At 40.8% G+C, this 15,377-nt stretch overlaps 1 protein-coding gene across 1 annotated transcript in view; it reads left to right on the forward strand.

The window, feature by feature from the left end:
* The first annotated feature begins 234 nt into the window (after positions 1–234).
* C4H8orf34 (chromosome 4 C8orf34 homolog) overlaps positions 235–15,377 on the forward strand; it is a 164,168-nt gene continuing 149,025 nt past the window's right edge. Inside the window, exon 1 of the mRNA XM_061995680.1 lies at positions 235–303. Within this exon, the coding sequence (XP_061851664.1) occupies positions 235–303 (69 nt within the window). The remainder of the gene's footprint in view (positions 304–15,377) is intronic.

The raw sequence follows: 15,377 nt of genomic DNA on the forward strand, positions 1-15,377 counted from the left end.
CCCCGCTCCCACTTAGGCAGGCGACTGGCACCCGGGGAACCCCTCGCCCTTCGGTTACCTGAGTTAGCTCCGTCCCGGGGACTTGGGGCTGCCTCCCCTTCGCAGAGCCTACCCCCGCTCCCCCTGTGGCAGCCCAAGCTTGGGCGACGGGGGAACGAGCCGCGAGCAGCCGGAGGGACTACAGCCGCCGCCGCCGGGGAAGAGGAGCTCCAGCCCCCGCCTCCGGAGCTCTTCATGGCGTCTCACCAGCAGACCAGGATCCAAGCCTACCTGGAGAAGAATAAGATCGGTCCCCTGTTCGAGGTAAGGCGCGCTCTTGCTGGCCGGCTCCCTCGCGGTGGGGGCGGGGGTGTCCCCACGATGGCCGCGGCTCCCCGCGCAGCACAGGTGAGCGCGGGGGCGAGGGCGCGTTCGATGCGCCGCATGGATGTCTGCCCGGCCGGGGAGGGGAGACCAGCGCCGGCACCCCCTTTCCTGCCGCCCCGTACCACGCGTGTGCACTCGCTTCCCTCCCTCACGCCTCTCCGAGCGTCGGAGCTCCGCGCAGCCCTCCATTCCCGGCTGTCCCGCGGGTATGCCCCACTTCTTCGCCCCGCCACGGACGCGGTCATGATTACAGGTGCCCCTTCGCCCTCGCACCCGCTGCTCCGGTCCCTGGAGGTGCCTCGGTGGTCGCCCTGCTGAGCGGTGGTGGGACGGCGGCGCGGCCCCGGCGGCGCGGTTCCCCTTTCGTGTTCTGCGAGGGGGAGGCGAGGCTCCGCGGGACACCCCCAGGGCGTCTCCAGGGCGGCAGCGCTGAGCGGCGGCCGCGGGGGCGGGCGCCGCACGGCCCACGGGCGAGCCCCGAGGAGCTGTCCCTCTGTGACCGGTTAGCGAGGAGCCAGAGGTAGATGCTTCCCCACTGGGAAACCCGCCCGCTGGACCGGGCGCTCGGAGGGAAACCTGTCCAGCGAAAAGTCCGTGTCGGTGGTGTTTTCTGAAATTTTTATCTGCAGTCATACACCGGGGAGCCGTATTTCTGTTATAGATCTTCCCTGGTCTCACAAAGATGCACTTCCTGGGATTTGTAGATGCACAGATGTGCATATTTTACTATTTCTGTGCATAAGCTATGAATACTTAGAATTTAAAAGGGTACTAGAGCAATCATGATTATTAACATTTTATCATCCTGTTTCTCATAGAGCTCTTACATCTAAATGCACATATATTATACACCGGCAGTATTATCCCAAGGCATGTCTCCCTTATTCAGTATTTAACTTGTTCTCAATCAAGCTTACTATGTATGAAATCTCTTTTCTTCTGGTGTTTTGGATGCCTTGTCTTCAGTGTATGTTTTGGCTAGCATTTGCCAGCCCTTAAAAGAAGAATTCAAATATTGTTAGAAAACTGTTCACCAAGGGTCAGTTTTTAATATTTTGCACGAGCTGAGACCGTTGTGACAGCTTATGTTGGGTTGGTGCCAGTGGTGTTAGATATTTTCTTTCTGCAGTAAATAAAAGCCCATTTGATGAAACAGGAAAAGAGTACTAGGAAATAGCAGGTGATTTTTCTACTTCTAGAGTTCACAGAAACTGTAACATTTGTGTCATTCAATTTCTAAATAAAATACTTGAATCAACACAATCACCAGGGCTACACACAGAACAGGCTCCTGTGTGTTTCAATGGGAATTAAATGCCTTGGGTTGCTGAGGAGTTAGGCTGTCATTTTATTTCAGATTTTCGTAACTGATTGTTTTACACATTAAAATTCAAACAAACTAATGTGTATCACTGTTGCGAGTCACTGTTTTACCATAGTTTCTCAGTAGTGTAAGATGTTAATCTCTGTTGTTTAAATAGCAGGATGTTTTAGTTATTAGTAGTGGAGGAAACACCCAAATAAGTTGTATTTGTTACAGTGTTTCATATATCACTAAATATTTCACTGATCCCTATAATGTAGGAATGTCATTGTGATAGAAAAAATCTTTGGAAGGCTCTTAGCATCACCTTTTAGGCTGCCTACAGGTTGTTAGTTCACTCCTATATACCACAAAGAGGTATTTGCATGAAATCCACTTAGACATGAATACTAGGGAATGGATTTAAGATATGTAGTATTCATGTAGCTGTGTAAAGTTATTTTAATCCATAACACTAGAAGGAAGAGGATTGTAGTTCTTATCGCCTCCATTTCCTGATTAGCCATTTAAACTCTACTTACATATTTCATTCTGGTGATGTGTTTTTATTCTCAACAGTTTTTTGAAGATCTACAACCTGTGCTTGATCTTGTAGTCCTTAGTAAGAGGAAGACATGTATTTGAGCTTGACAGAATTGATCAAAGATTGTGCATAGGGTGAAGGTTATACTCTGTACTAGTGTTCCCGTGCATTGTAGTGTATGAAGAATACCATGGGCTCACAGTCAGATGTATTCACTAATGCATCAGTTTTTCATGTCTGTAAAAGTTCTGACAAACAGAAGAGAGATCTGCTCTTTGCCTTTCATTCAGGACAAGCTAGCATTTTCTTACACCACTTCTGCTTTTCATGCTAATTAATAACCACTTGTCGTGGATGACAGACATCTCTTTTTCTTTTTTCTTTTTTTTTTTGCAGTGAGTACTAATTTTCTAATACCAAGTCAGAACAGAGTGGATTTGGATGCAGTTTTCTGCGGTGTTGTTTGCTGAGCAGGTTTGTGACTATAATTGCTCAATAGATGCTTCAAGCAAACATTTTAGGGAACACATAAAATAATATTGGGTAATTGAGGGCAGGAAAGGAGAAAGCGGAGAGGGGACATGCAGACATTCTGAGATAAAAGCAGATCCAATGATGTATAAACATTATAGAATCACAGAATAGAATAATTTCAACTGGAAGAGACCTTTAAGATCATGGACTCCAGCCTTTGTCTTAGCTCTGTCAACTACTAGACCATTTCCCTAAGTGCAACATCCAATCTTCTTTATTGTATTGCATAGTTGCGTAATGAATGATCGATGACCAGGAGGACTTTGCACCATAGACCATAGACAGTGATACAGGCACAGTTAGCTGATGGCTGGAACAGTCATTGGTGTCCTGATGATGAAGTACAGTCAAGAGCAGTAGATGCTATTAGTTGCTAATTGGTCATTCTATTCCAGTTGCTTGCAGTTATCCTGGTAGTGTCTCTTTTCACTGTTCTGGCCTGTATTTGTGGCAGTGCATGCTGCATATGCAGATGAGTTCTCTTTGATTTCTTTGCTGAAGTTTTGTATGGTTTGACAGAATCACAGAATGATAGGGGTTGGAAGGGACTTCTCAAGATCATCTAGTCCAACCTCGCTGCTAAAGCAGGTCCACCTAGATCAGGTCACACAGGAACATGTCCAGGTGGGTTTTGAAAACCTCCAGAGGAGACTCCACACACTCCCTGAGCAGCCTGTGCCAGCGTTCCATCACTCTTACAGTAAGGAAGTTTTTCCTTAAGTTTAAGTGAATTTTTTTGTGTTCCAACTTTTGTCTTATTACCCCTCGTCCTATCACTGGACACTGCAGAAAAAAGTGTTGCCTCATCCTCCTGACATCCACCATTTGTATACTTGTAAATATTAATGAGATCCCCCCTCAGTCTCCTCCTCTCTAGACTAAACAGCCCCAGTTCCCACAGCCTTTCCTCATAAGGAAGATACTCCAGTTCCCTGTTCATCTTGGTAGCCCTGTGCTGGACTCTCCCGAGAAATTCTCTCTCCCTCTTGAGCTGAGGAGCCCAGAACTGGACACAGGACTCCAGATGAGGCCTCACTAGGGCAGAGTAGAGGGAGAGAAGAACCTCCCTTGACCTGCTGGCCACACTTTTCATGATGCATCCCAGGATGCCAGTGGCCTTCTTGGCCTTCATGGCTAGTTTATTATCAAACAGGACTCTCAGGTATTTCTCTGCAGAGCTGCTCTCTAGCGGGTCAACCCCCAGCCTGTACTGGTGCATGGGGTTGTTTCTTCCCGGATGCAGGACTCTGCACTTGTATTTATTGAACCTCATGAGGTTCTTCTCTGCCCAACTCTCAAGCGAGTCAATATACAGCTCAATGACAGCACAGCCTTCTGGGGAATCAGCCAGTCCTCCCAGATTGGTGTCACCAGTGAACTTGCTGAGGGTACACTCTGTCCCCTCATCCAAGTCATTGATGAAGATGTTGAACAAGACTGGCTCCGGAACCAATTCCTGTGGAACTCCATTGGCCAACTCAACTCAGCTCTGTTGATCACCACCCTCTGGGCTTTATCATTCAGCCAGTTCTTGACCCACTTCACCATCCAGTCATCCAACCCACACTGCTTGAGCTTTCCTATGAGGATGTTTTGGGAAATGGTGTCAAAAACCTCGCTGAAGTCAAGGTAGATGACATCTACTGCTCTCCTCTCATCTAGCCAGCCAGTTATGCACTCACAGAAGTCTATCAGGTTGGTCGAGTACGATTTCTCCTTGTTGAAGCCATGTTGACTCCCTTTTGACTCCCCCTGATAATCATCTTTTCCTTCATGTTTTGAGATGGCATCCAGGATGAGCTCTTCCATCACCTTTCCAGGGATGGAGGTGAAGCTGACTGGCCTGTAGTTTCCCAGGTCCTCCTTCTTGCCTTTTTTGAAGACTGGAGTGACATTGGCCTTTCTCCAGTCCTCAGGCACCTCACCGGTCCTCCGTGATTGTTCACAAGCGATAGACAGAGGCTTAGCAATCACATCAGCCAGCTCCCTCAGCACTCATGAGTGCATCCCATCATGTCCCATAGATTTATGAGTGTGCAGCTTGCTCATTGGGTCTCTAACCCCGTCCTCATCCACCAAGGGAAAACCTTCAATTCTCTAGATTATCCTACTATCCTCTAGGAACTGGGCTTCCCGAGGGCTGGCCTTGGCAGAGAAGACTGAAGCAAAGGTGGCATTCAGTAGTTCTGCCTTCCCTACATCCTCTCTCACCCAGGATATCCTCTGTGTTGTCAGTGGGTTCACATTCTCCCTAATCTTGCTTTTGCTGCTGATGTATTTGAAAAAGCCCTTCTTGTTTTCCTTTACTTCCTTAGTCAGGTTTAATTCCAAAAGGGCTTTGGCCTTCCTGGTTTTGTCCCTGCATAGTATGGCAATGTTCCTTTACTCTTCCCAGGCAACCAGACTCTTTTTCTACTTTACGTAGCTTACTTTCTTCTCCTTAAGTAGTCCCAGTAGTTCTTTTTTCATCCATGTAGACCTCTTGTGTCCTTTTCCTGATTTTCTATCTTGGGGACACACTGATCTGGGGCTTGAGGGAAGTGGTCTTTGAAGATTGACCAGCTTTCTTGGGTACTTCTATCATCTAGAATCCTGTCCCATGAGATTCTTCCAAGTAGGTCTTTGAAGAGGCCAAAGTCAGCTTGCCTGAAGTTCAGGATCACAAGCCAGCTTGGTGTCCTGCTTCTTCCACCGAGGATCTTGAAACCTACCATCTCAGGGTCACTGCAGCCAAGGTTGCCTCCAACCTCACATCCCCAACCAGACCTTTATTTGTCAGCACAAGGTCCAGCAGCACAGCTCCCCTTGTTGGCTCCTCAACCACTTATGACAGGAAGTTGTCATCAACATTCTGTAGGAATCTTGAATTATCTGTAGGACACTTGAATTACCTTTCTAATTTGTGTGAAAGAGAGCTATTCAAGGTAAGTGCTGATGTAGACCCAGGGAGACTGTAGGACCTCCCTTAGTTAAAAAGTTGTTTCCATCTCTATAAAGAAAGTTTAGAGTAACCTTCTGCAGAAAAAAAAAAAAAAAGAGTTTAGACTGAGTCAGCAGGCATAATTCTTCTACTGACTACCATTACCTGCTAATGGATAGTAGGAAGTCCTATCCACTGAGCTATGAATGGTGACACACAGATTCACTTCATTCCAAACATTTTTACTAGTTAAATTCTTATTTATGGCTTAGAAGTGGGAAGGAAGGTGGGTGGGAATTAGGATGTACATCTGAGACTGTCAATTTTGAGATTTAAGACAGATTGCAGAACAGCTTTGATACTTCAGCCTCATTTCCCCCTATTAAATGTAGGTCCTCAAACAACGTTTTTTTTCCAAAACTGTTACTTCTCTGCCATTTCACATTACAGGTGGCTAAGGATTTTGCAGATAAAATTCCTGTGAACCTATAGGTCAATTTCTAAATGCCTTAGGCCATGCAGGTGTTGTTAGTGCTGACAGTAAGGTCTTAAATTAGCCCCTTACATTCTGTCTGGTTTCATGAACTGGTTTCTCCTGTTGTGTGTAGGTTTTGTGAATTGTGGTTTTGATGTTTTGCTGTTTTGGATTTTTTTCTTTGCTTTTGGAAGCGTAGACATCCTTCTGTTTGAGATTATTGACATCTGTGAATGCTGTTAGACACCAAGTTTAGATTTGAGGGATGCCCTTTAAAAACGCCTCTCTACTGGGATTTTTGTGGTAACACATAACATAGCACTACCTGATTTTTTTTTACATTTAACTTGGAATGCAACAAGAATTCTAAATGTGAATTATTTCTGCAATGAAGCTTCGCTGTTGGTTTTTTTTTTTTCTGTCTTTCTAAAATGTGAACAGGAGGTGTGTGCTTAAAATTGGCTGGGACAGAGTATTCAGAATCAGCACCCACTCATTTCTGTCTGAGTGAAGTACTGACCCACTTTATGTTTCAAGCATCCAATCCAACAGATTCTTTTTGTGTGCTAATAATCTGAATGAATAATTGTGCTGCCTGTGAGTATCCATACATCTAGACTTCTGTATGACTATATCTTTTCAGCATCCAGTTGTGTTCTTATTTGGGCAACCTGACAGTTTCTGTGAATTTGAAAGCTGGATCAGCACTCTTTAAGAACAGATTGCAATAAATCTTCAAGAGCTCCAAGATAAATTTACTGTTTTAGAATTTTCTTATTTATGGAACTACTGCTAAAAAGCATCCAGCAGGTACATTGTTGTTATGCAAACCAGAAGATGGTAATTTCTTTGAGTTAAGCCAAAATAGCTCTTCTCAAAATAAACATACCAAACCCCTGCTAACCTAAGATTTTTTTTTTCAAAGTAATGTGGATTTAGAGCTGTAATTTTTATTTTAAACAACATAGAGGCTGTGTTTATATTGCTACACTTCCTTTGTTTTCTTTTGGCAGCCAAAATTCCTGAAGCAAATATAGTAGGAAATTATTTTTTTTTAAGTTACAGTATTTTTGGTTTTTTTAGTAAATGAGATGGTATTATTGGTGTATATTATGAACTGTCTTCTAATATTGAATTTAAATAAAATAACTGTGCTTCTGACTTAAACCTTAGCACGTCCGAATGCAGTGGTTTGGTGACTAACAGTACTTATAGTGCACCTTGTGACTGAGTCAAAGTTCAGGGATGAATTTTGGAGTTTGGACCATATTCTGAAGCTGTATTTCTCCTCACTTCTTAAATACACAAATGTAGACATAATCAACCCGAGTGTGTCATTTACCAGTTTAAGATTCCTCACAGTATCAAATTTTGTTTTAAACTGCATTGTATGCATTGTGAATGTTAGAGATGCTCTCAAAGAATTGTTTTCTTTTGATCTTGTTCAAATCATCTTTTATTTTAGTGTTAGGCTTAATTGGTTAGATTCTGTTGCTAGCATGAAAGGGTCTGTATTCTGGATGATGTAAGTTTACATAGCATTTAATTTCAGACAACTAGATGGAGCTTTTGGAAGACCAAGTTTTCTAGTACCTGGACATCATGTACATCGTTTTAGCTACTGACTACCCAGTGACATTGTTTTATCCTGACAGTCCCTCTTTCAGAGCAGCAAATATTAGCTGTCTTTCAAAGGATGTGTGGAAACCAGCAGTTATCTAGAAATGCTGCAATGTTGCACAGTGGGGGGTAGGGGATCACCTACGAGTTCTAATTTTTTTCTGTGGCTTGCTACAGTAGGACTTTGTGGTAGCCTTGATGTGCACCGAAGTAAAAGACCTGCTTAAGGGGAATGAAAGTCAAATGGGAAAAAATGGTGCAGATATCTTCTTTGCTTTTTGGAGAATTCACCATGCATTCTGATAGCTGCTTTTAAAGTTATCTTTAAGGGAAAACAAATGAAAAACTTGAATTAGAACTATAGGCAGATCCTTTTCCATTGACAAACAGTTCTGTGAGCAATGGCTTTATGTTTTTTTGCTTGACTGTCAGAAATTTCCCTGTGGATGAGACATGCATAATTCTTCTCCCCTATGGAACTGGGGTTTAAGAAAAGAACTTGTACCAGAGTGAGGAAAAATCACATGTTTCGTTGTGGTACCTGGCTAATTAATCTCTGAACATTTGAAATAACTTGCTTTTCTGTGATGTCTACTGCTCTGGAAATTTGTCTGAAATTAGTTGAAGGTTTAAAAAGTACTGGAAAGAGACAGTGAAAGAGGTCACACATATTGGTATGCATTTATGTGGTCACAAACATATGATCACGTAAATCTTGTTTCCTCAGTGTCAAAGACATTACTTTCCTGAAAGGGAAATGTGGGCTTTCTTAATGTTTGTTTTGTTGTTTTTTTTTTTTTTAATAAATTCCTTCTGGGCACAAGACACATAAAGAAATAAAAATCAAAGGTAAGTTATCTGTCTAATTGTAATTAAATTTGAAGAACTGTATCTAAAATATGGAATGATAAAATTAAGGAGTCATAATAACTTCCTTTTGTTACATTAACTTTTAATGTTTTAAACTCTCAAAATAACAATTACTTTGCTTTTTGAGAGGAGGAGCAGAAGATATAACTAGCTTGTCATAAAAAATAGTAGGGAAATGAGAAGTAGTTCTCAGTTGAGTTGCTCTTGCTATCACGTGCCAGCAGAGCCTTGCTGCTCAATGGTAGCGTCTAGAGCTAGCAGATGTTCCTGTTTAAAATGAAATAAAACGCCATGAGTCTAATGTCTTTGCTCTAGGACATTCACTAGGACAATGGTGATTTTGATTTTTTCTCTGGCAACCCCTGTAGTAATGCATCAAAAAAAAAAAAAAAGAGTGCATTGCTACTGCTATTTTTCCTTTGTGATTTAGTGCATTATGAAGTCTCATCCAAGTTTTGGGTCATATTTAGAGCATGGTGTTAATTAAACCTGGAGTAAGCTCTTCAACAGTTCTGTTTCTTTTGATCAATCCAGTCTTTTGATCCAAAGGACAAATGTCAAATATTAAATAAGGAACTGTGATGGCTTTAGCTCCATCTTTAATTTTTTTCATTCTTTGCTGTTACTGATTTATGCTTTTCCAAGTGAACTAGATGCTATCAAAAGTCAGCACAGACTCAGCCTTACAGTTGTTTTGGAGCTTTTGAGAGGGAAGACAGCAGCTACTACTTAAATGGGCCTTTCTGCCATCTGTGATGTGCTTCTTTACTATTCTGGAGAAAGTAGGTGTCCTAGCTTCTTTATCTTGGCTTGACTAAAAAGACACACCTAGACTTACTTATTTTAAAAGTTTTACTTTGTAAACAGAAGCATTAAAAACTTGAATTAGAAACATTTTTGTTTGCATTTAATTTTGAAGGTCTAATCAGTACTTTTTTCCCTTCTCACTTGGTACTTTCCATTTTCTGTCTTGTTTATGTAACTGAAGACTTGGGGACCAATAATTTCTCATTTTCTTTTGTCTAGTGATTGATGAGTTTTTTGTCTACTGTTTTTTGTTTAGGTTTTTTTTGTTTACCTTTCACTTTCCCAAAGACTTAAAATTTCACGTATATTTGTATGAGTGAGGGGTAAATGAACTTCAGAGGTGGCTTCTGGCATTGCTATGTTCACCAACTTTTGGAACGAAGACTACAGAAACCTCTTAATGTCTGTAATATCAGACATCAATAAAATGAGATGTTCTTGACTATATTCTGTGTTGTCCCTCTTGCTTAGTTGCATACTTTCTTATTCTTCTAGCCGTGAATCGTGATATATCTTCTGTGTTAAGAGAAGATGCTTCTTTACCTGAAACCAGGGGAAACAGTTAAAACCCAGATGAAAATTGTTTTCAAATAGAATTATCATGAAGCTGTTGACTCCCTGACTAAGGCAGTGTGCTGTTTCGGACATTACTGATGCTGATGAAAAGCAGCACTCATTTGATAGGAGGAACAAGAATTCATGAATTTAATTCAAGGATGTAGCAAAAGAATATGATCACTTGAAATGCACATGTCTGCCTTTGCCAAGACAATCCAGCATCCATATCTGCTCTCAGTATAGAGGGTAATATCCTTTCAAAAAGCTTGCAACAGACACGATTTTGATGGACTTAACTTTTATGTCAAGTACCATAGGCCATGCTCTGTTAATTTCTCCTTTGGCTGCTCAGTTTCACTCAATACCTATTTTAAATTCCATCCTGGAATGTTCAGGCAGAGCTGTTAGGCTGTGATACCCCTTGGTTTTGCACTTCTGATGGTTTGGGTGGTTCTCTATCCCTGTTTACATAAAATTCAAGTATTATCTTTGTATTAATCATAGAGTTTCCAGTGAAAAAGCTCAGTTTTGAACAGAACTTTGCATAGCACCATGAGGAAATGGGCTACAATTATTGAAAATGCTCAAACAAAATAAAGAATGCATGTGAACTTGCTTACCTGTGGTAAGTACAAGGCTATTTTACATAGCCAACTCTTATAAAATTTCTATCCATTTGGAGAGTAGAAATTGTTACCTTTGTGTGTATTTACATTGAGTATTCTTTCTCTCTCCTCGTTTTGCCAGCTCCCTGTAATATTCAATGAGTAAAGTCACTCTATTCATGCACCAGATTTCTCTCTAGTAGCTGGAACAATATGCTTATCAAGCTCTTGTATTGTATTTTAGAATAATTGGTTTTTGGGTGCAGGAATCATGAGAGTTTGAGTCTTTCAGCTGCATTGGAGCTCTTTTAACTGAATCATTCCTCTTCTCATAGCTTATTTTCCTCTGGTGGTTCAGTATTCAGAACAGCAGGTTGCGAGGCTGATCTTCTAATAGCCATTTACTGCAGATCCTGTTCATCTTCATTGCTAGCTGTGCATTCTTACTGTCCTTGTTCCTGGCATTTGTCCCATACTACAGTTACCCAGTTTGGGAAAATGAAATAAAACTAAACAAGTCTGCAAAGAAGTAAGAAATATTCAGTTGGTTTAGCTTGATGGGTCACTGTGTAGTCTGATGAGATGCATGGGTTTTCTCAGGAGAGAAAATGTAGGTGGCCAGAGGTTGAGGGTAAGGAGAGGATCACAGATGCCTTTTTCTCCAGTACCAAGCTACTAGATGGGCATAAGTGATCTCCAAATCACTCAATGAGTTCTGACTGCTTAGCCCCACATATGAGGAGCTGGTGTGCTCAAGTTAGCTTCATATGGATCTTGCCTTTTAAATGTACAAGGATAATGTCATGGAGCCTTCTGTGAAGGAGCAGGAGAGGGAGTTGAATAATTGGGGAGGATGACCTAATGAATTAGAAGGAAATGGACCATATGAATACAGTGAGTTTGAAAATGAGAATGGATAGGAAATGGAAAGGGGCAAGATGACAAAGATTAATGCTACATTGCTAATGCATTCTTTTTTTGTTGTTGTTTTGTTTTTTTCTTTGTATAATCTCAGTGCCTGTAGTTAAATGGTTACCTGGGATCTATACTTTCTTTTTTAAAGAAAGGTTTCAGTGCTTGTGGTTGCTGAGAGTGTGACTGAAGGGTGAGAAACACATTGCAAATACAAGAAAATCTAACATCATTTAAATAAATGTGCATGTTTTCCAGTGTCTGACTCGTATTTCTAGTACTTCATCTTGGCAATACTGCTTGGGTATAGATTTACCAGAGTTAGAAGTTTCTTTAGCACTACTATTAACATTGGTTCTGTGCCACAAACTCACTGATCAAGATTGCATTACACTCCAATTTGTGTTGTGACTCTACTGACATTTGTTTGAGTAGAGAAGTAAACTGATGACTCTGAAGGATTCTTCTGGTCAGGTATCTGTCTCCAAGACAGGAATTCTGAACGGTAAGCTTTGTATTTCTTTTGGTAGACTAGTGCAGAAATGCTGCTCTGTATTGTCGATAGCAGAATTTGTCCTAAAAGCCTAAATAAGTGAAATCTGTCTCTTATGGAAACCTGGGAGGCAGTTTGTAGAGCTGAAAAGGAAGGGTAATTTCATCAATAGATGACCTTAAGAAAGAGCTTATGGAAGCAATTATGGATAGGGCAGTCAGGAAGAAAAAAATGAGGCTGATTATCGGATAGTTTTCTAGAGCTGGAATGGAGGGAGATAGATGTTGGTAAGGCTATAGTTTCTTTTGAATGAGAAGAAAAGAGAGATACAGAATAAGGTTAGTGGTTTTCTGTGGCTGGATTTACTGGGATTTCACCAACTGAAGTGTGTAGGCATGTGTGCCTGCTATGCAATGTATATAGGCACTCTGAAGCATTGAGCCACACAGAGAATCCTCTGTGCTTTAGACAGAAATCCTTCCTAAATGCAGAAGTGCTGTATATTCCCATTCAGACACGTTGTATTAACTCACATGTCCAGGCCAGCTGGGCAGGAGAGCAGGCTCCATACACCAGATGTGACCTGGGTATTTGCCTTCCTAAGCATTTTGAAGAATCTTGTCCTTCTTGCCTAATGAGGGCAAAGTGGAGATGTCCAGGGAAACACAAGCTGAGAACAAGGTTTGCAGATGCAGAAATTCCTCTGGGTGTGCCGTCACAAAACACCACCCATAACTGTGCTGTGGACAAACCCTGCACAGGACTAACCTTGGAGACACGACCGGCTCGAACTCACTGAGTTCAATACGTAGCCTCTTGGATGGTGTTGAGCTCACAGAAGAAAATAAAACAACCAAAACCAACAAAAACAAAACCCAAGTGTTTCAAATCTCCTCCCAAGTTGTTCAGAGGAATGCCAGTAGATAATAGTGCCTGTAGTCTAATACGAAGTGGAAGATCATGAAGCTATTTGGAGACAAAGGCTGAATGGAGTCTTACCAAGGCTAAATTGCTAAAGTAACAGATTAAAACTCAATTTCTTATCCTGTGAAGAAGGAATACCTGGAAGTAAAAAACAGCAGGGGAGAAAAATGAACAAAGGTAAATAAGAAACTCAAGAGAATTTATTTAATTCTGTTTCCCTATGATAACAGAAAAAAAGATTAGAAGAATAAAGTTAGCTAAAATGAAGATCGGTTTAACATTTACTTAAACAGAGAAGAAAAAGTTAAGAAGTCAGGAAAGGAAATATAATATAATATACTATCATGGTTTTGCCCAACCAGCAATGAAGCACAACAGTCTCTTGCTTGGCGCCCTTCATCCACCCCCACCCTTGTTAGGATGGCAGAGGCTCCAACAAGATGGGAGGAAAAAAGATGACCAAAGTTGTTGTGGATCGAGAGAAGGGCAGGGAGGGCTTGCTGCCAATTATGGTTCCAAGCAAAATAGACTCCAGTACTCGACTTAGAGAGGAAAGTAGGAAAGTTTATTCTACTACCTACAAGAAACAGATTGAAAGCAAAACGGGAGTAGGATGATGAGAAAATGAAAACCAACACTTTAAGATCTCTGTCTCCCATCCCTCCTTTCTTCCCAGGCTCAGCTCACTGCTCCCAATATCCCTACCTCCTCCCCCCTCAATGGCTCAGGGAGGCAGGGAGTGGATGATGTGGTCAGTCTCTCACAGATGAGAACAGCTCTGCTGCTTCTGTCTCCTCAGATGAGGATGACTACTTGCATTCTTCCCCTGCTCTGATATGAGGTCCCTCCAACAGTTTTAGGTGTGATTCAATTATCTGTCCTGAAAAATTACCATTACTACTCATTTAAAGTTTTCAATCACTAGTACTGCAGTACTTATTTAAATGTCCACTATAGGCTCTAGCTTTCTTTTAAAATATACTTGTTTAGTCCTTTATTTGAAAACCTAGACCAAAGGACAGCTCGTGAATGTTGCAGGTCATGTCCTGGGTGGGTTAGCAAGGTCGTGCTGACTAGATCTGCTGTGACAGTTTACATGGAGGAGATAATCAAAGTGCAAAGGACAGTTTTTAGAAATATACCAGTTTTGTGTATGTGTTGAAGTTACCTTGTTTGGGCTAGAAAAAAAATAAGTTGATCTATATGGTGTAATTATTAGAACTCATGTTTTTTGAGGACTTCTTTTAAAGCCATTTTCTGTGCTGTTTTTTTCTTGGAAAAATATTTATTCATTATCTTGTATTTTTTGTTACATAGATACCAATATTAATATTTTTTCTTATTTCATATTTATGCTTTGCCTAATATAGAAATGGCTTTAATATTGCAATCACATATCCCAGAATCACAGAATCACGTATATTAACTTAGCTAATCTATAACTTAGAGTAGAAAGTGTATCCTGCTTATATAAGATGATATTTACTTAGCTGCCCCCATTATCTCAGACCGACTCTATTTGTGGGCATGATATGATAAGTGTCAGCCTTAAGCATTTGTCCTCCCAGAGGCCAAGCAGAAGTGTCCAACATCCTCTCATTTCAGAGACTTGTTTTTCAGCTTGGTGTTGACGTAGTTCTCAGTTTTCATCTGCTATTCAAAGCTAGTGTGAGAGAAGTTTTTCGTATTACTTAGGTGGAGATTCTGTAAGGATATGGGCATAAAGTAACTTTTTAATGGAACAAATAATGAGTAATCCATGTGACAGAGCATAAAGGTAATCTATATACATGCTTCTACTCTTTTCCAGTAGCATTTCATATGAGTCTGCGTTTGAATGAATTTCACTTTCAGCCGTAAATGACAGTATTGTACTGAGAGATTTAAAAGAAAGAGATCAAAAACTATGATTAATAGTAGTCGGGCCACTTATATTGTAGCTTAAATCCTACATATAACCTACATTCAGTGGAACATTGAATTTATTTCTTCTAGCTTTCTATGATATCAAAATATGTAGTGACCTGCTGTGTATCAATAACATAACGTGTATGAATTTTTGGGAAAGGGAAATGCTTTCTATGCCTTCAAACTGATGGATGATTTTCACATTTGATCTGATACTTGAGTATTCTTTGTATTTTATACAAAAGCCATTCAAATAATGACATTAAAGTTGAAAGCCAAGCTGAAAGAGTGTTGTAGAATGTGCTTTTAAAGGTCTGTGTTATTACTGTGATATATGTGAACCACGATATGTCTATATGAGCAATTATAAACCAAACTTTCAAGTGTTTGTGGTGTTTTTTTTACTTTAAAATATACTTTTATTTTAACATAGGAAATGAGATTTGAAAAACAAACAGAAAATTTATCCAAATTATAAAGGAAAAGGGCAAAACCCAGTTATGTGTTATCTACTCCAGGGACAGTTACAGCCCCAGCT

This window comes from Colius striatus, chromosome 4, assembly GCF_028858725.1.
Source record: "Colius striatus isolate bColStr4 chromosome 4, bColStr4.1.hap1, whole genome shotgun sequence".
NCBI lineage: Eukaryota > Metazoa > Chordata > Aves > Coliiformes > Coliidae > Colius > Colius striatus.